The sequence below is a fragment of the Xyrauchen texanus genome, chromosome 9, assembly GCF_025860055.1.
Source record: "Xyrauchen texanus isolate HMW12.3.18 chromosome 9, RBS_HiC_50CHRs, whole genome shotgun sequence".
Taxonomy (NCBI): Eukaryota; Metazoa; Chordata; class Actinopteri; order Cypriniformes; family Catostomidae; genus Xyrauchen; species Xyrauchen texanus.
This window is the reverse complement of record NC_068284.1, coordinates 27,981,819-28,003,767: the sequence shown is the minus strand read 5'-3', so window position 1 is coordinate 28,003,767 and position 21,949 is coordinate 27,981,819. Positions and strand designations below refer to the sequence as shown.

The following is a 21,949-nucleotide window of genomic DNA, read 5'->3' as shown; positions in this document are numbered from 1 at the left end:
ATGACAGGTTACAATGCTCTTTCCAATCATTTGATCACTATTTGATGAATTGCTGCTGAGATGATTAATAGAAGATTTATGCTAACATCTCTTTCAAATAAAAATCTAAATAAAAAGCTTTCTTTTGGCAGTAATAGTGTAATGTAAATTGCAGTGGGCAATTTTTGTGAATGAGAATTATTTTAATTTGAGAATTTAAATACTTAAGACGCAGCGTAATTTCATCGCTGATTGCGCCTGTTTTACTAGATTACGGATGGTTATTGAATGAAGCACAGGTTTGTGCGCTGAAATACCACATACAAAAGTACTCTTTGGTGCGTTTACCCTTATGACTTAGATTTAGGCAGAATGTTAGTGAGTGACAGCCTCAATCACCATTCACATTCACTGTATTCAAAAAAAGATGTAATGAACGTGAATGGTGACTGAGCTGCCTAATATTGCATTTTCTGTTCCACTGAAGAAAGTCTTATGGGTTTTGAACAACATGAGGGTGGATAGATGATGGCTTTTCATTTTTGGGTGAACTGTCCCTTTCAAGTTACTATTACAAAATAAGTATTTCATGAGTGTTGATTTTAAAATCTAAATGTAAAATCTAAACCTTTGTCACTTCTGTTGGTTTTCCAGGGTCCCAACTCAATATTGGTCATACTAGTGATGCTGATAAATATTGGACTGGCAATTATTTTTGTCCATTTTCTCACTTGACGAAACATTAAACTCAGGTAAGATTCACAAACACAAATGGAGGATATGGCAGGTTGAGTGCTTTTACACCAGAGCCATTGGCCCTGATGTCCATCTTTGCCCCAACTAATGTTGTCTATCTTACCTACTCTTGACATGTAATTTCAGCTGTGCCTGAATGTTATTCAACATAATTACTTACCCTCTAACTGTTTCGACCCTTCAGTGAGCTCATGAAAACTAGCGGCGTAGGCCCCTAATTCTCTGCAGTTGCGTCAGTGGCCTTTAAAACAAAATGGCGCCAGTCAGACTCAGACACAGGCAAAGGACTGGACGACTGGAATTAGAGCAAATCATGGAAGAAAGATGAAACCTGGACCATTCGGCTTGAGCCAACCCAGTTCCTCTGGCGATGATTTGTGACTCGCTTGGGCTCTGAAAGCTGAAGCAACCAGTCGTTGGGAACAAAAAAGAATCTGCTGATCCAAGCCGTACCCAGTCAAGTGCATGTCCACCCCGCTGCTATGGGGAGGGGTGGAATGGTGGGGACTTAACTGGATATGTTCGGAGATGCACTTTTAGTTGACGGAAGCGAACAGCTGCCTTACTATTTTACCAACTGACGTTTTAAAAGGGAGATGTGCTGCGGGTCGCCAGTGTGTTTGGGCAGCAGGAGTGTGTAACAGTGTCCGCTTTCCACTTGGTTGAAAACACCATGCACATTTTGAAAGGGTCACTTGCCAGTCTTATTCCATTACCCATTTCTACAGCCTTGTCTATCATCTGCTGCTCCTGTTTAAGGAGATTCATCCATGACATGCCTGTGCATGGTACTGGTTTAATGACTATGTCTTGAGGATTTTATTTATTTGTTTTGTTTCTGTTATTGTGTTCTTTTTGTGTACTTTCACCTGTAGCAACAGATGACAAAAATATCTCTAGTGTTTTGTACTCTTATTCACTAAATTCTAATATAAAATAACAGCACGTCACAGCCAATAACAGTCCTGCAGAAAATATTCAAATATTATTTATCTGATATTATACAAAGGAAGGCTATTTAGTAAACAACTAGAGTACAGTGTGTGGTTTGGTTTTAAAAAGTAATTTATTCTGAATAATATTGTAGAATTTATGTTTGACATTGTAAAATCACTGTAGGGTGTAATGCATGGTTTTTATTTTTTGAGAAGTGAGAAAAATATTTACATTTGATTTTGCACCTTTAATCTTCATGGCCTGAGACTGTGCTCAATAACCCCCACTACAACACCCCCCACACACACACACACACACTACCCCTAAAAGGGATAGTTTACCCAAAGATGTGTATGACTTTCTTTCTTCTGCTGAAAACAAATGAAGATTTTTAGAAGAATATTTCAACTCTGTAGGTACATACATTGCAGGTGAATAGTACGCCAGAACTTTAAAGGCCAAAACAGCAGATAAAGGCATCTTAAAATGAATCCATAAGATTCCATTGGTTAAACCTATGTCTTCATAAGCTATATGATAGGTGTGTGTGAGAAATAGATAAATATTTACACCTTTTTTTACTATAAATCTCCACTTTCACATTCTTCTTTTGTTTTTGGCAATTCACTTGCTTTTTGCATATCGCCACCTACTGGGCAGGGAGGAGAATTTTTAGTAAAAAAGGACTGTTTCTCACCCACACCTATCATATCACTTCTGAAGATATAGATTTAACCACCGGAGTTGTGTGGATTGCTTTTGTGCTGCCTTTATGTGCTTTTTGGCCGTTCAAAGGTCTGGTTACCATTCAGTTGCATTGTATGGACCTACAAAGCTGATATATTCCTCTAAAAATCTTTGTTTGTGTTCAGCAGAAGAAAGAAAGTCAAACGTATCTGGGATGGCATAAGGGCAAGTAAATGAGAGAATTTTATTTTTGGGTGAACTATCCCTTTAACTTGACACGTGCAGAGCGATACGCCAATCTACTTGCCTCAATATTATGCCTGCTAAATTGTGTTGAATACATTCAGGTCAACCCACTGGTTCTGAATGCGAATGTAGAGATGGATGAATTTGAGAATTTGTAACAGTGTTATAGTTTACCTCAGAAAATAAGTGATTTTTGAAATGCTCTCTTAACTTGGAATTTTGTGAAAATCTGCTGTTATTCTCGATTATTTTGGTTCTGGTGGTGCATGAGGATGTGAATTGAAATTATTGTGCACATGGTGCTCTTGCGCCAGTATTGAAATGAAAAATGTATACTTATAAATAGATCTATTTTATATACAAAGTCAGAATATATTTAGTCAACAGTTGGACACAAAATGGCCTTGACTAAAATTACTTTGCAGCACCGCATGTTTTGCTGATTGATTTGAACATTCTGTGTGCATGGTGTATTTTCCAGCTCTGGTCGCTGATTACGCTTGTTTATGAGAGGATGTTGGGCTGTATTTGTCGTGTGAAGCATGAATTTCAGCAGTAACAGGGTGACTGTTTTTACAGAGGTTTGTCAGACTGCGAGAGTATGTGAGAGGGAAGGAGGAGGGAAGAGAAGAGCATCAGAATGGATGAGCACTTGTCATTTGCAAGCGAGATTAATCTGCAAATGTAGAACAGACTTATTTTTCAATGAAGACTTTCTGCTTTTTTTGTGGCAGGGGGAAACAACTTTGATGTAAACGCTATGTACATGGCTAGTCTTTTTCTTTATGGTCTGTTTTTATTCCATCCCAACCTAATACAAATTAGATGTAAGTGTAATTATCAGATCTCCATATTGGTATTAATTTCACAAAGATTTCTTGTTTTTAGTTTTTGGTCCATCTACACAAAGCACAGTTAAATTTGATGCATTTTTTTCTGTAATCAGCTTCATGTATTTAAGGTGTTTAAATGGAAAAGTATTTGACTTAATTACTACATTTGATAGTAAAATGGCTTTAATCTGTCAATATCTTCACATTTTGAAACTGATTTGAATGTATTATTCGCTTATACAAGTTTTGATATTAACTGTCCCGCAATGATATAGAAACATATATATAAATATATTATTTTTTGGATATTATTGCCATAAATTACTATTAAAAAAGGTGACTTTGCAAAGTTTGAAGCATTGACTGGCATTCATTGGCCCTTACATTCAACCACATCAGATTAACACCTGGTCCAGTTCATGTAATTGCATTTGTTAATAAAAAATAACAAATTATTATACAGAGAAGAGCTTGGGCAGGGGATTCCCAATACTTTCGTGCAGTCTCCCTAGACTTCAAGGTATGTTTTTATTTTTACGCAGTCCTTCCCCCTTGAGTGTGAAAATGATTCCTTGTCTGGAGGTTTGCTATGATGATCCTAAGACCAAAATAGTGTGAAGCAGCTGCTGCTGGCTAGGAGAGGGCCGTATCTGAGCACCATGAGAATTGCGCCAGACTATGCCATCGCTCTCCTCCTCTGAGCTCATAGGAAGGGAAGGGAGTGGAAGGTCACCAGCTGCTTTGTTGTTCTCTTTTTGTATGTGAACATGGAGCCTGTAGTGCACTAAAGTTATTATAGAAAGAGCCTGTTACAAGTGAGGCAGTAAGCCTTGGCCCTCAGTTTAAAAGAGGAGTGATATCATGTGGTATGGTAAGACTGGAGGCATCGAGACTGGACCAACACACATAGTTCAGTTTCTCATTGGTAAAGGCCAGTACCTTATATCTCACTTGACATTGTTCCTCATTAATATCATACTGACGCACGAACTGGAAGAGGAACATACAGTACAAAGGTATGTCACATAGTTTCCATAACATCACTGGTAATTACATTTCCTGACTTCCAGTACATTATTTGTGTTCAAATTCTGCAACAACAACAACAAAAAAAGGTATATTCATACAAATGGTCGATACAAACTTAGATCCTGTATAGTTTGGGAAATATTTTTGTGGGAATTGCCAAGGTCAAACAGGATCGGTTACAGAGAATTTATGGTATGTGAATGGGAGACAGTGAGAAACCTCAACCATCTAAAACTACATACACTGGCTCATATATCAAAGCAATCGCTTCTAAAGAAAAGGCCCCCACAATACATTAAAGAGCCATTGTGAAAAGAGTGCATCTTAAATGTAATTACAACTGAACTGTTCTGCTTAAACTAGTAACTAAAGGATGGTGTTCTTCTTCCAAGGCAAGATTGCACATATGACTAAATCTGTATATAAATCCTAAATCCTACATCTATTCCTATGTCAACATTTGTCATTTTTCCAAAAAGTAAAATAAATAAAATTAACTGAATATATATTCAATGAGAAGTCCAGGTAGAAGACATCTGATAGTTAATTCTCCAGTTCAAAATGACAGCTGTCCTTATACTATATGCAAAACTGTTCTACAACATTTTTGGCTCCTCAACTTCCCTTTTGAAACATAAAGTGGACTTTTTGATAAGGGGCGGGGGTATATATAGAGGCTCCTTAATTAACACTGTATGCTTACTCCTCCTGGCCCCATCCCTTCCATTAGAGCTAGACTGATAGGCCCCCAGGGTCAAAGCTGCGAGGTCAACCTGTCCTAAGACACCTGTTCTCTCTTGTCAGGCCTGAAACAGGCTCCCATTGCGAATATGCCACCTCACACCCAACCCTCTTGACAAGAGCTCTACCAAGCCCTGACTTTCCAGCACACATACTGTATATATAACACTGGCAAATACATCTTATATGTCTGCTATGTGCTGCTCATGGCACTCACCAGTGATTTCATTCATCTTATGTAATTTAAGGAATATGTTGAATGTTGTCATTCATATATGTATACACAAGCACATTTCTTTTCAGTATCAATTTCAAAGTACAGTAACACTTTATAAGGTTCTTTATGTAATAATTAGTTAATTGTATATGCATTAGTTAACATGGACTAACAACATGTAGTACTTTCGCAGTGCTTGTTAATCCTGGTTTGTTACATTCAACATATACTAATCAATTTTTCAACATTAAAAGTCTCATACATAAACACTGGCTTATGTTTTGTGGTCTAACATAAACCTACAGTGAAAAATTGTCTATTTAGAAATGACCATTAAACAAGATTATGAAATGCTTTAAGAAATTACTGGTTATTGTTAGTTCATGACAACTAATTCATTTTGTGAATGAATAGAACCTCATTGTAAAATGTTACCATTCCATTTCACATTACTTAATTATATTGAGTAATATTAATTTATATACTGGTCATTGTTAGTTCATAATGCATCAACCAGTGCTGGGTAGATTACTTCTGAATTGTAATCTGGTACTGATTACAAATTACATGACTAAAATGATAATCAATAATGTAATCTCTTCATACTTGTTTTACTTTAGGTTATCAAATCTGATTACTTTAAGATTGCTTCTGAACTTACTCTTGTTTATTTGATGTCATGTGCATTCAAGTAGGATATTTCTGTACCATTTTGACATAAAAATACAAAGAGAAAGAAAATATATTCCATTCTTTATTTCCAACAAAAACAAATATATAAAAGAATCATCAAAGACTTACCGAACATACTTGATCATTAGCCTAATTTAGAATAATTATTATTATTCTGGCAAATATTATACAATTATAAAATATTATAAAATATAAAAAAAATGAAATCTTTTTTTAAGGATTAAAAAGAATTAGAATGATCAATAAATTATGAACAATTTGCTGATTAATATGCAATCATGCAATCATAAAACGTAACTAATCTGATTATGAGTATTTAAAATGTAATTTAATCTAATTACAAGTACTTTTATTTTTGTAATTTGATTATGTAATCCATAATACATGTAATCCATTACTAGCCAGCACTGGCACAAACATATTTAGCGAACAAGACTTTACATTTTAGAAAATATCTCTAGAAATTAATATTATCTAAGATTAATAAATGCTTAAACATCGTTTAATATTGTTCATTGTTAGTTTATGTTAACTAAAGTTCTCTAGAATATTCAATTCTCTTTGGTCAATGGAGCCATCTAGCGGTCTGATATTTCTTTCTTACCACTGCATGTCCATGTATACAGACCGCTCATCTGGGTATCTGAGCCATCTTTCCTGCTTCTCCTATCACACTGTGATCGCTAGAAGTAAGCTAATAAAATAATTTAAACTCAAGTCAATGTTTCATGTGCATTTATTATTTATTTTTCAAGTCATCACATTTCTCACCTTCTAGATAAAATGGTCACCCCTATTGGCCATTTATCTCAAACTGGATTGGCTGCCCTTATGCTTAACCTACCCTTAAATCTTGACAACCATTGGGGTCACTGCATACACTGGCTTTCATTTTATTGGTTAAACTTCAAATTTAGCCCACCCAATCCCAAACAGCATTTAGTTTATGCCACTTATTTTAAGCCTTTAATCAATGTTAAACAACATAAATGTCTAGACAATAATTGGGTTTAAAGATCTTTATTAATAGGGAAATGTGAAATATACAAAACATAACAATAATAAAATATACAAACATCTGGAACACAGTGTGCAGCTTCAATTAGAGTTCACTTCAATTAGAGTATGTCTCTTGTCACATGAAAGTGATTATTTCCCAGTATAGTGTGGTCTGCATCAAGTCTCTTCTGTGGCTCAGAGCTTCAAAGCTGCTGGTTTTACAGCCCACACTGGCCTCCTATAGACAACAACTTCTTCCTCATCAAACATCATATCCACGGAATACACAGTACTCCTGTGTCTGTCTTTGTTGTCCTGGTCTCCAGCTACTGCAAAATGTCATATGATCATTTAACCATAGAAAACACCCACTTAAAGAACTCGTATGCATTAAAAAGATACATCAACTGTATTATTGATTTTAAACGTACTCCTTACTCCTCTCTCTTTGACACAATCTTGACTGAGTCTGTCAGCTCTGCCTATTCCAGGATGAAAGAAGGAATACTTCTTCCTCATAGTCTCATCATCAAGTTTTGCAGGATGCTTAAAAGACTAAATAAAATAGTATTAGTAACAGAAGTATAAAATATTATTAGTAACAGAAGACTGGATAGGTAAACCAACATAAAAATGGATATTAATAGATTGCAACAACAGATTTAATCTGGTCATGTGGGAAAAAATTATTCTGTGGGAAAGACAAATCATTATATGAGTTAAATACAGTATTGGTATTAAACCAGTATAAATCAACAACAGTCTTACCTGGTTAGTGGACATTTTAATGAAGATACTTCTTTGAATGTTGCAGTCTGACAGTCTGTCTGTAGCATCTGAAGGTGTGTTTGAAATGACTCAGCAAGTCTGACCAGAGATCAGAACAACAAAAGTGTTTGCAGGAAGGGGTAAGGTTTGAGGTGGAGGTGTTTGTATTGGGATGGTGGGTTGAGAGGGGGGTCAATTCCCTTCCCTTGTACTCTGGAAAACACAGCAAGCACCTAACACCTTTCACTCACAATTGCCATAACATATAAAAGGCCCTCCCAGCAGGACTACCATCAGTCCTCACAACCAGCTGAATTTCAACAGTAAATGTTTGTCAAACTTAACGTTTGTCAGCTGAATTGAGGTATGTTGCATTTTGTGGAGGTTAATGGTTATATGTTACTTGGGCTCGTTTGTTCCCTAATACATCTGACAAACTTGAAGTTAAAAGTACACTCTAACAATTCCTCATTAAAAAGTTTAATTACTAAAGACATGAATTGTAATTTTGCAATATATGTAGGAAATCATGACCAGTCACATTAAAATGAAGACTCCAGTCATATCAGCAAACCTTATAAAAGCAGTTTTATTCTACATGGAGAGGGTCCACACATGGGGGCTGCCAGGTTATAATCACATGACCAGCCAAAAACTACTCGCTTAATCTCAGTAACCGTCCTATTATTTGACACTTTCATTTATTTGTCACTTTTATTTATAGTTCATTATTTAAAAAAAACAACAGTTGACCAATGTGCTGTACATAATATCATACAAATATAAAAGAACAAACTACAGTATATGATGTACATAATGTGGTACACAATGATGAACTGTTATAAAACACAATACAAACAATACATAACATGTAAAACAGCAGACAGCAGAAAACATCATTGGTCAAAAGCTATTGAAAAATATAAGTTTTGAGTTTTGATTTAAACTTGTATACAATTTTGGCTGTTCTAATAAAAACAGGCAGGCTCATAATTTTAGTCTAATTCTTGGGACAGTTAATAATCGGGTTTGAGGACTTCAGAGATCTCACTGAGTGAAGCTCAGACAGGAGATCAGCGAGGTAAGATAGTGCTAGACCATTTAAGGATTTATAAATGAGGAGTAGGACTTTGAAATCAATTCTGTAGCAAACTGGAAGCCGGTGTAACAAGACTAAAACAGGGGTGATAGCTATGCTCACTTTCCTGACACCAGTCAGAAGCCTAGCAGCTGCATTCTGTACAGTTTGCAACCAAGAAAGAGATGGTTGACTAAGTGCGTTGTAATAGTCAAGCCATGAGGTAATAAAAGCATTAATTTCCCTTTCAACAATTTTTATAAAAAGAAAGTGCAGTGGTTGATTGACAGGTGAGAGGTGGCGTTCACAAATGCCAGGATGCATACAGGTCAGATTAGCGTTTGCACTTCAAATGTGATCTGGTCACATGCGTTTTTGACCACATATGTTCACACAGGCAGAAAAAATCTGATGTCACTCAAATCCATTTTGATTTTTGAAACAAAATCCAATCATCCAAACCACATTCGTAGGTGGTTTGGAATCTGATTAAAATCTGATATTTCTTAATGCGTTTCAGTCTGAATGGTCAGATCGGATTTCATGTGGGGGGTTTTTCCCATCATTTGCTGTGCACAACAGTTGTTATATGTCAGGTTTTGCGACGAGAACACATTCTGCACTCCGAACGGCATAAGTAATGCCTTCACAGGGCACTTTGAATTTAATACAATAAAGATGGCCACGCAGTAGGATCGTTACAAACTGAATTTTCAATAAAAATTACTAAAAATTTCAGCCCTACAAAACTCTCACAGTGGAAGGTAAACAAGGCGTAGAGATCGTCACTTCTGAATGAAACACACCAATATGTCATTTATATGTTACAGGGCACTCAAAGCACTTCAAATCTCTTATAATATTACAGACATTAGTTTAACTTACTCGAAGAGATGCGCTAAGGTGCAGTCACCTGTGCTTTAACACAGGACACAAAGCCTTCAATATGGGATGTTTCGCTCACTGCTAAAATACAGGACCCCAAGATAAAAGGTGTACCATATGAGACGTCGGCATTTTGGCCAAAAATACAGGATGTCCCTGCTAAAACAGGCAGCAACAACACTAGCAGAAACAAACATTGCCTATGCCAACTTTCCCATTTGTAAGCTGTTGTCTGTGAAGAATGTTCATATTTGCATACTGCCCTCATGAAAAGCATAATCAATGGTATAAAATCCAAAGCTAAAATCTCATGCATGGTGAATATATGTAAGTTTTCTGCATTACCATGACAACGAATGTGGACATGATAGCAAAAGCGACTGTAGTCTGAACATAAAAAATCTGATCTGGCCACATAAATTGCTGTTTGAATAGTCACTCTTTGAGGAAAAATCTGATTTTTCCTGCAGTGTGAACAACAGGCCAAGACTCTATTTTAACCGACTTAAACTGTTTCAGTCTGTTCAAATCAAATAGGGCCAGTTCTTCAATGCATGACAATACTCAGCAGCTGAGAATGCACTGTTCCAAAGAAGAGAAGAGAGTTCCAAAACGGTCCAAAACTCTCAAGAAGAGAGTTCCAAAATGGTACACTGGTGTAGGCAGACTAATGGTCTCTCATTTGTCTGAATTGAAATATTCTTTAAACTGCTTCCTGATATCAAAATACTACACAAACAACAGTGTGCATACCAATATTTCACACATGGATTTATTGCAGCAACATTACACAAGAACTCCGGCAATCATATTTACTAAACACTGAGACTCACTTGATCTGATCAGAAAATGGAACTGAAAATGCATCTGCATCTGACAAAGCAGTGTGTACTGTAGCTTGTCCTAAATCAGATTTGGAAAAAATGCATTCTCACTACCTACATTTTTCACATGAAGAGTGGCGTTTAAACGTAAAGTCACTGTTCTTTCAAGGTCATCAGTAATGTTTGCTGTCAGGTAAATCTGATACTCTCCCTGAAAAGTAAAATAGCCCAATCCGTTTTACTATTATAATAACATTGTGGTTTTAAATAAATAAAAAAATGGTATCTTGTATTTTTAATTACAGTATGTTTTAACTATTATTATAATAACATTCTTTAGCTTTGCTATCTATATTAATAAATCTGTTTTCTGAAAATGGAACATCTCGTTTATTGAAATGGATCCAGAATTTACTGCTGATTGCTCACCTTAGGGGCATTCAACTTTTTCACATAAAATGGAGCGGTTTCATGAAGTGTTTCTGAAATAAGGAAGCAATCTGCAGTAATCACAGCTGCGTCACAATCACATCATAGTATTTATAATCAGGTGAGAGATGGTGAAGTGAAATTGTTCTAACGTGTAGTTTACCTCCTTTGATGATGTAACATATTTTGACATCCTCACAGAGAACATCTGTCTGTGTTTTTTCAAACCACAGCTGACCTTTATAGTGAAAAACTGCATGATATCCAATACGAGTGATTGTGAACACTGAATAACAAAACAAGGCAAATGTCAATAGCTCAAACATAATTCCCAGGGGAAGTTCCATAAGGTGTAGACAATATGCACAATGTAATCAATAACATTCATCTTTCATTAAAACTTACTTGGGATTATTGTATAAGTAAGAGAGTACAAGGAAACTCCTTGAGAGCAGGGAGACATGCTCAATGACAGGTAGTACAGTGGTCCTGATAAAAGAGAGCAGTGTCTTTTTAAATTAACAAATGGTTTATCAAACAGCAGTACAAAAACAGACAATTTGTGTTGTAAATTAAATTTAAGAAGAAATAGTTTTATGCATACTGATTAAAAAAAAACATACATCACTTATTCGTAAGAATCACTTATCCTTTGTTGCTACCTAATACAGTGTTTAAAATAAGAGTTTTAAACTTTTGTGTGTACACTGTAAAGGGGAGATCAGGGCCAGATGGCACACTTCTACTCCAATGAATATTTCCCAGGGTATGTTTATTTTTTAAAGTCCTTTTCTGTGTAGACACATACCTTAAAGTATCGGCCACATGACAGCTAATGACGGCTAATAGCAAGGCATGTTGTTTATGCATTATGTTAATGTTGTATTTTCGAATTACAGAACCAAGCAGTAACATATATAGTAAAAACAATATTGGCCCTATCAGGGATCCTTGCAGAACACCACAATTCATTTTTCAATGAGGACATCTCATCTCCAACAGACACTACAAATTTTCTATTCGTCAAGGAAAAAAAAAACTGTCTAAAGCCATCCCAGATATTCCCATCCATCTTTTCAATGTTTTGATTAAAACTGAATAATCAACTATATCAAACAATGCTGTTAAATCAAGCAAGCTCTCCAGCACCCTCTGCCATCAATAAGTCATTGGTCACCCTAAGAAGGACAGTTTCTATACTGTGGTTCTCTCTAATACCTGACTGAAATTTCTCAAAAATGTGGCTTTTCAGCCAAATGTAAAAAGTAAAACTATTATGAAAAAAAAAACATTTCTTAAATCAACAAAAAATGTAATACAATATAAACCATAGTTTTGTCTAAAAACAAATACTGTAATTGATTAATTAATATAATAATATACATAATATAAATATATGATTTTTAAAATACATGTGACAACTTGCCTCAACCTGATATTTTTTAAATATTCCCTTTTCCTGACAACATAGTTTAAACTTTTGGTTAAATTGAACCTTCATTATATAGTTATTCCTTGACTGAATGTATGCTAGTTCACTTTTATTGTGTCCACTTTTTACCCAACAGCTATTTCAAAAATATGACAAAAAAAAAAAAAGACTAAATTCACAAAAATGTATCTACTGTTGTTTAAGAAGGTTTTGAATCAGGCGTTATAAACCAGAATACAAAATTACTAGATATTTTATAATATAAAAAATATTTTATATTTAACTTACCATCATATGTGTACCAAATGCTGAAATCTTCAGAGGAGCACAATAATCTTCTCTCTACAAAGGCTGAGGACACACAAGACAATAAAACTGCAATAAAACAAACAAAAGTAGAAGGGTACAAAAGCACCATAATTGTTAACCTTCATGAACAAAACCAGAAGCAAAATTTGAATGGATATATAACTGATTTCTTATATATAAGCCTAGAAACTGGGTTAAGCACGAAGAAGAATTTGCAATATTGCCATTCACAAAAACAAGTCTTGCTCTTAAGTCCACACTGTAATGCATTGTTCTAAAACTTCTCCTTTAAAACCCATGATAGGGGTTTCCTTTGTAAATACCAGTGGCCATGTCAATAGGGAACTGTTGAAAAAAGGATGTTTGGACATGAAATAAAATCACAAGCTTGAATTCCGAAAGGGATGTGCATTTACTTGACTTCCCATTTCTTTACACTTTCATAAATGATTAGCATCACAAATATACTGGATGACATTGCATGCTTTCCAAAATTCAATACATTCAATACAACAGGCCAGGGAAATTATACAAATAAATTAAACCAACCCGAGACATAATCTCTCTGTCTAAAATGGTTATACAAGTGTATTGATTTTCTGCCTGTAAGCTGGGATATAAACAAATACAAAATAAATAACACTTTAAATAAAACTACTTTATTACTTTTTACTAAAAACAGGTCTTTTTTTTTATAACTGGAATTATAAGTCACAACAATGCACTCTCAATATTCTGTTTTAGATTGAAACCTGACAGGTTTTTCTTCTGTATAAATTAAAATCTTCTGTAATATATTAAACCAGGAAGGTTTAAATGACATTTATTTACACTTCCATACAATTTTTGGCATCCCAAACTAAATTATACCATTCTTGCCAATATTCAATGCATTACAATAGTCCACTCAAACGGTGAAGTGTTTTGAGATCAACAAATTAATAAACCACCAAACTAGTACAGTACATACACTCACTGAGCTCTAATAGGAATACCTGTACACCGTGGCATGATTGTTGGTGTCAGACGGGGTGTTTCGAGTATTTCTTTAATTGTTGATCTCCTGGGATTTTCACGCACAACAGTCTCTAGTTTACACCGAATGGTGCCAAAAACAAAAATATATCCAGTGAGCGGCAGTTTTTGTACAGGAATGCCTTGTTTATGAGAGAGGTCAACAGAGAATGGCTAGACTATTCCGAGCTGACAGAAAGGCTACGGTAACTCAGTACAATAGTAGTGAGCAGAATAGCATCTCAGAATGCACAACACGTAGAACCTTGAGGCAAATGGGCTACAAAAGCAGAAAACCACATCTTCACTTTATTAGGACCATAGAATCCCTATTAAAGTGTTCAGTGAGTGTATGTGTGTGTAAAAGTTATTGTAAAACTTACTGCAAAAAAGGCTTTTATAAAATAAGAAATAAAATAATAAGTGAAGTTTATGCATAAAACAAGTTTAAAAAAAATCTGCTAGTGGAACAAAACAAATCACACATATATCGTTCTCCTACAACAGGCCATTATAAATTTCAGCAATTGCCTCAGAAGAACCTTTTTTGGTTCCCCATAGAACCTCTCAGAAAGGTTCTCTAAGGAACCTTTTTAGGTTCAACAAAGATCTCTTTTCAAAGGTTTTTTTGAAGAAGCACTAATAAAAGGTTTCTGTGTGGCATCAAGTGATCCAAAACCATTTTGTTTATGCTTTTTATTTATATGATATCAGTATTGAAAAACAAGGTATTTCTGCAGTATATACCTAAAATATAGGTGAGGTTTACCCTATAGCCCTTTGAAATGTTGAAAGAAAAAACAATACTTTTTCACTACATAATTTTTTATTTGTACTGTATAGTGACGTTGAAATGTACTGTCAGCCTTCTTTCAATGTCATCAACAATATTCACATCAATGAAAATCTGATAGTTTCCCTGAGAAATAAAAATATATATATATTAATTGCTTTTCACAGGACCCAATTAATATATCTTGTAGTGCATTAGAACTGACAGCTCACCTGAGGACCATCAAACATTTTCATAATCAGTGGAGCAGTTTCATGCAGTGTTTCTAAAGCAATTAAGCAATATCATTAGTATTCACAACTGTCTCACTACTGTGAGAGATGGTGTAGTTAAAATGTTACCACATAATACCTCCTTTGATGATGTAACATATTTTGAAATCCTCACAAGGAACAACTGGTTGTGTGTACTCCAACCACAGGTGATTTTTGTAGTAAATAACTGCATGAAATCCAACACGAGCGACTGTGAACACTGAATAATGAATCAAGTTAGATACAGTACATTGCTATATAAACTGTATTGTATTAAACAAATGCCATACAGCTTAAATAGTCAGCTCAATCATTATTCCTATTGGTGCAGATTAATATGGTTTTGAATATGCACAATTCAATGAAGAGCATTAATCTTACTTGGGATCACTGTATAAGTTATTTTGTAAATAGTCAATCTTGGAGCGCAGGGGGAACCAATTATAGACAGGTAATACAGTGGTCCTGATTAAAGAGAGCATTGTTTTAATGAAATAACAATCAAATCTCAAACATGATCTTGAAAATAAATAAATATTCTAACAAACATTGTGCAAAATGTAGAATATCTATATTTCTGGGTAGTGTAGCCAATAGTGGTTGAAGATCTGAACTGTTTCAAAAATGTTGAGTCCAAACCCCATAAGAGGTGATTTCAACAAGCTTCGACAAGCCATTGTGCTCGAGCAACGTAGTTGAGCCCAGGTGGCTCCATTAGAACTTAACTGATTATTAGACATGTAATACCAGTTTAAGGAAAAAAATGATTTGATCATAGATGTGTCATATTTTATCAGTAGCTATAATGTTTAGAGCATTTGAAATAAGAATGTATAGTTTCTTCGATTAGTTTTGCACAAATGAAATACACTTTATCTTAGAATTACTTTGCCATTGTACATCAGTATTAGAATTTGCCTTTTTAGACTCTGGTTTAAAATGTTAAAATACAGGCTTTGAACTGACCAAACAGTATAATTCAGCAAATTAATGTCAAACAATTCAGTTGAAGATTAAAAAAAATAATGATACTTATCTTACCTTCATAGCTATACCAAATGCTAAAATATTCTGAAGAGCAAAATGATCTTATCTCTGTAAATCCAGACGACATACAAGAAAATGCTACAAAGTAACAAAGAAAGGCTGAAGGGTACAAAAGCACCATAACTGTTATATTTGGGTGAATAAAACTAGTGGCTAAAACTCTCCGTCTGAAATAACTTACAAGAGGTCTTATTTAAAACTGAAATATGAATAGGGTGTCACAACAATGCAGTTCATTATTGTAAAACTTCTCTTTTGGATTGAAAGTTGTCATAAGTTTTGTTCCCTCTGTAAATACCGGTAGTTATATGAATAAAGGAGTTCAGAATGAAAGTTTGGCCATAACATAAAATCATGAAACAAGCAGGGAATTCAATGGGTATGTGCAAAGGGGTAAATATATCTTTCCATTTATTTACACTTTTATACAAGTTCCAGCATCACAAACATATAGGATGACATACAGCCGCCCACTAGCAAATTTCAAATACATTACAACAGTTCAATGAAATGCTTTGATATTCTCTAGATAAGCAGACAAGCTAACAATTATCTGGTTTGTTTAAATCTTCTGTGTCAAATGAGAAGGGCTGATCATAACCCATAAGGTGGTTGTAGTCATGGTGCAAAGCAAAAAGCATTGAGTTAACCAGCATGGAGTGTTTCTTGGCATAAAAAGTGGTGAACATCCGGCTCACGTCAAGGATAACAACATCATTCTGGTGGAACACAGTCCGTTTCTCCACTAGAAGGGCACTAGAAGTGATGGCTGTGTACATGTCCGTCTCCTTGTTATGGTATAGGCGTACCACATATCCTTTGGTGATCAAGTGAAGGAGATCAGGGGTCGGAAATGTGAAGAAACCTATAAAGCCAAAAAAGCCACTTGAAGTGCAAAGCTGTTCACACCAACAGCAGTTTTCATGAGAATGTATGGCATCACACAGAGGATAAACATACTGCTGGAATAGGAGAAAAACTTCACACCTAGAAATAAAAAAAAAAGTTGATTTTGATTACCACAAACACAAGGATATCACAGCAACCATCAACAATGATAACAATCTGATAGTCTGATCTATGTGGTTTATGTAGTGGTTTTTCAAATGCAGTGAGGAAAAAAATGTTTTGCAATAAAAACATCTAAGCATTCAAAAGATACATTTACTTGTAAAGCAATCTATGGGTTTCCCATGGTTGTGGTAAACATGGAAATATCTATCAGGGAATTTTATAATTTTATTTTCCAGGCCTGAAATAGTCATGGAAATTTCAAGAGTGAATATATATTTTTCTAGATTTTGTCTGATCTAAAATAATTAATTAACGAGATAATGCTCTTGTGTATAGGAAAACTTGCTTGCAAAGCCATAGTGATGACATATTTGTCAGTAAATCATTGTTTACAATGAAACAGTTGAAATGACTCACAAATTGTTCTAAAATTATTAGTTAAAAAATCTGCCTGAATCTAAATTATTTTTTAAATAAAAAATAATAAATAAAATCAGTATCCATTAATCACAAATGCCTCAAAAGGTCCTAGAAATTGATTGATCAAAAAGGGTGGGAGCCCTGACTCTAACAAAGAGAAATCAGAGATATCTAACAACATTTTGTGAGATTTATACTTAACAAGAAAAAGAAAAAACTATTTGCTAAAGGGGTAAAAAAAAAAAAAAAAAAAAAGAAGAAAAAAAAAAAACCTTTTTATTCTTACCCCTTTGGCAAATAGACTTTTCTTTGCATAAACAACTTTTGATTATACAAATGTATTACTATATGTTAAAATTAACATAATGTATTGTTCACTGTTAGTTCACCTTATTGTAAAGATATTTTTACTGTAAGATTTTACTGTAAGTTTGCAGTTTGGAAATATTAAGTCTTTGGGTATGACAAAAGCTATACAGCCTACCAAGAACAGCTTTGCCCAGGTTGCTTGTGTAAATCAATTCCCCATCTTCAGACTGGACTGGTGAGGACGCGTACCATCTAACAGCATCATATGATTTAACCTGTGGACATATTGAATCATTATAGTGGCACGTTTAAACACATTCTAAAAAACCTCCCCGTCTAGTTGCTTTTAAATAGAACTAACTGTAGATATGTTAAAAAAAAAAATAAATAAAAATAAAAACACACACACACACACACAACAACAACAACAACAACAACAACAACAACTTACAGAATGGTGTTAAAATGTATTTTATCAGCTACCTTATTTAGATGGACTTTTAAATACCACCTTCGGATCTCAAGTAGCAATTGATTCTGACTCCTCAAAGGTTCAGCTTGAGTGTGGAAAGCTTTGTCAATATTTTCACAGCCGTTTAGCGTTGAACGAATGCCGATGTTTCTAACGATCTGTTGCTGGTTGTTTGACAGACTCCGCAATCCGTGGGAAATTCCGATTTTATAAATTTTCTAGGAATAGACAGACTCCCGCCATGAAAACCCGGAAACGATTTGATCCGGATCACACATGTTGTACGTGAAAGATTTGTAATATGTTTGTTCACTGTGGAAAACCTTTTAACTTGTGTGAAATAAATATATATTTCACGTATAATTTTATATATATATAATAGTTCAATTCAGTTCAAACGTTTCAAAACAAATTTCAGACAATTCTGCGGCGATATGGTTTGGCTGTAAAATATCGTGAGGGGTGACTTTAAATTTGTAATATCTATAACGGAAGAGGATTCTGTGCTTGTCATTTGTTTCCTGTTGTCGGGCACTGACAACAGAAGCAGCAGTTACTGGAGGCCACCCTAGAGAAAACCTGTCTTACCTCGCTAAAGGCTCAGTTTGACGTTTGAAAGGTGAGTGGGTAAAGCGTATATTTCCTTGTGTCTATGTGTTCCTGATTCGTAAGAATAGTGCTAGCTGAAATATTAAAGGAAAAGACGATTGAGTCCGAGTGCTTGAACTAACTTGACTGTAGGCTACTGCATGCATGGCCCAGATTCCAACAAGACCAGTAGGGTCGTTTTATCCATATGCCAAAAGCAATAAATCAATCAATCAATCAATCAATCATATCACAGATGTTTTCCATCTTCCTTGGGTCTTAACCTCTTTGTGTATGTCTAGCTTTTGTTTTATTGTTGTGTGTTTACTGCCAATTTCTCTCTTTAATATTTCAGAGGGAGACAGAAGGCAGTAAAAATGGGTAAGAAATTATTTTAGTTTTAGTAGAGAAATCAGTCCTCTATTTATTTCAAGTTGGGCTGCTGCTTGTGTCCAGCAAGACAAATGCCTTAACGGGATAATTCACCCTAAAGTAAAGTAAAAATGGCCTCATGCCATTCCAGATGTTTATGACTTTCTTTCGTTTGCAGAAAACAAAAAAAGATTTTTAGAAGAATATTTCAGCTCTGTAGGTCCATATAATACAAGTTAATGGGTACCAACATTTTGAAGCTCCAAAAAGCACTTAAAGGCATTATTTAAGTAATCCGTATAACTTCAGTGGTTAAATCCATATCATCAGAAGTGATATTTATAGATGGCGGTGTGCATGAAGAATGCAAATTGCTAAAAACAAAATAAGAATGTGAAAGTGAAAGTGGAGATTTACAGTAAAAGACATTTACAGTAAAATAGACTTATTGATCTGTTGCTCACCCATACCTATCATATAGCTTCATAAGACATAGATTTAACCACTGGAGGATTATGGGTTACTTTTATGTTTTCTTTATGTGCTTTTGGAGCTTCAACATTTTGGCCACCATTCACTTGCATTGTGTGGGCCCACAGAGCTTAAATATTCTAAAAATCTTTGTTTGTGTTCAGCAGAAGAAAGAAAGTCATACACAACTGGTATGATAATGAGGGTGAGTAAATTATGAGAAAATTTTAATTTTGGGATGAACTATCCCTTTAATTAAAAATTTCATAATATGTGACAACTTTTTGGATGGTCAAAATAATCTTTATAAAAAGTGACAAGTTACAAAAATATTATCAGAATGTGTGTCCAAAGATTTATATAAGCCTAACTTATTACTTGGGAAGTTAGTTTTAAAGTCTGAAATTCTGTAAAAAAAAAAAGTGATGAGTACAGTTATCCAATTCAGGGTGTATGATCAAATACCTTTTTTCTTCTTCCTCAAATACACTTTTTAGACAGTGAAGAAAAGACTTATGGTGGTTGTGAGGGGCCAGACGCTATGTATGTGAAATTGATCTCATCTGATGGCCATGAGTTTATTGTGAAGAGAGAACATGCTCTGACATCAGGAACGATCAAAGCTATGCTCAGTGGTCCCGGCAAGTATTTGCTACAAAAGAAATCATTAAAAAATTATTGGGTAATTTTAAGTGAATGCCATTTACATTTTAACTGAAAAGTGATGCATGGTTTATTTGGTGCCATGTATTTATTATTATGTATTATTTTATCTGCATTGATCTGGTAGCCAATGCAGCCAATAGAAGTAGGATCTTTTCTGAATTTGTTTCAGCAGTGGTTATTCCACTTACTGTGTTGTAAAATTAGACATTTAGATGTATTAAGGTTGTATTGACACACATTGTTTCTTTATTTGTATTTATTGATATTATTATGTCATTAAAGCAATAGTAACATTGCCTTGTCTCTCCGTTTCAGGCCAGTTTGCTGAGAATGAAACAAATGAAGTCAACTTTCGAGAGATTCCCTCTCACGTCCTTTCTAAAGTGTGCATGTATTTCACATACAAAGTACGCTATACTAATAGTTCAACAGAAATCCCAGAATTTCCTATTGCCCCCGAGATAGCACTGGAGCTTCTGATGGCTGCAAACTTCTTAGATTGTTAAACATGCAAGCAAACATTCATACACACATCTGACTGCAGAATAAATATGAAAAGGAAAAAAAAACATTATTGGTTTATTTTATTGCTTTTAAATACTTTTAGGTTTGCCAACAAAAGTTTGCTTTTGTAAGAGTATTACCTTTTTTGGTCATTTTGTCCAGTAACCTGTTATTATTTTTAGGCTTAGCCCAATATTATCTTTTTAATATTGGGCTAATATTAATATATTTTTTTTTCTAAATTGCAAAGATGTCTGCCGTAATGTTCTCCTGTTAACTGGTTATTTCAGCCAGATATGTGTTTCATTTTATTATTTATCTCCTTATGCTAACAAGTTCAAAAGTTTGTTCGAATAGATTTGTTATACCTTTTCTGCTTGTGGATCAGACAGACAGAATTCTTATGATTGTTAGCATTAGTCATTTGGAAGTTGTCGAATAAAATCAGCTGTTCTTGAAAGTATTTTGATCCATTTTATTCTGCATTGTATTGTAGATTGAATCATTTGTATCAAACAATTAGTTCACTTACATATAATCCTAAAATTAAGTCCCAAAATGAACAATTTGTCAAAAGATATTCTGTTCTAAACAGACTTTGCGCCTACAATTACTATTTTGAAAATGAATAACATTAAGGGATATTAATTAATAAACTTACCCCTGGTTTGCTATGTTATAAAGTGGAGGTACTATAGGAATTCACAATGGTTGTGGTACTCTTTAACAATTATGTTTTTCTGCAGTATTTTGCAACTTTTGATACTACACTTTCAGAAAACACCCAAAATAACACTAGCAAAGGTTATAAGCATTTATATGTTTTTTTCAAGTATTATTGGTTAGCATCTTTCAATGGCTATTATCAGTAAGTGATATTTTGCCTTCTTTTCACATTTTATATTGGGGTTTTTATCTTAAAAAGCTGCAAGCATGTTTAAATGCTACACGTAAGAAGCGTTTTCTTCAATATTGTGTTAACCTCTTTACAAAAGGTTTCAACAGTTACAGCCACTGAATGAAAGACATCACATTACCACATAATACCTTACATGTTCGGTAGTATATATCACTTTTGTTGGCTACAATATGCACATATCTGTATTGCTGAGAAATGCCTAGTTTTTATTAAAAAATGTTTTTTTGTGAATTTTAATATGGTATAAGTAACATTTTTATTAAAC

At 34.4% G+C, this 21,949-nt stretch overlaps 2 protein-coding genes and 1 pseudogene across 4 annotated transcripts in view; 2 read left to right on the top strand and 1 right to left on the bottom strand.

The window, feature by feature from the left end:
• The window catches only part of LOC127648868 (junctophilin-1-like), a 32,814-nt gene extending 26,031 nt beyond the window's left edge, over positions 1-6,783 (top strand). The window contains exons 5-6 of one of the 3 annotated variants that reach the window (XM_052133679.1): positions 634-731; positions 3,980-6,783. In XM_052133679.1, coding sequence (XP_051989639.1) covers positions 634-714 — 81 coding nt within the window. In that variant the 3' untranslated portion in view covers positions 715-731; positions 3,980-6,783. Of the gene's footprint in view, positions 1-633; positions 732-919; positions 1,966-3,183; positions 3,945-3,979 lie in introns of those variants that run through there. The other 2 variants (XM_052133677.1, XM_052133676.1) reach the window with 2 other exon arrangements.
• A 344-nt stretch (positions 6,784-7,127) lies between these two features.
• On the bottom strand, positions 7,128-18,919 carry LOC127649708 (transmembrane protein 70, mitochondrial-like; annotated as a pseudogene).
• LOC127648886 (elongin-C) lies at positions 18,664-21,245 on the top strand. Its single transcript, XM_052133701.1, has 4 exons — positions 18,664-18,783; positions 19,108-19,133; positions 20,093-20,236; positions 20,577-21,245. The coding sequence occupies exons 2-4, from the start codon at positions 19,130-19,132 to the stop codon at positions 20,765-20,767; spliced, it is 339 nt and encodes a 112-aa protein (XP_051989661.1). The 5' UTR covers positions 18,664-18,783; positions 19,108-19,129; the 3' UTR covers positions 20,768-21,245.
• Positions 21,246-21,949: the final 704 nt, after the last annotated feature.

Coding starts and splice junctions, on each gene's coding strand:
- LOC127648886 (XM_052133701.1), top strand. Junction 20,237..20,576: donor AGCTATGCTCAGTGGTCCCG/GCAAGTATTTGC, acceptor TCTCCGTTTCAG/GCCAGTTTGCTGAGAATGAA.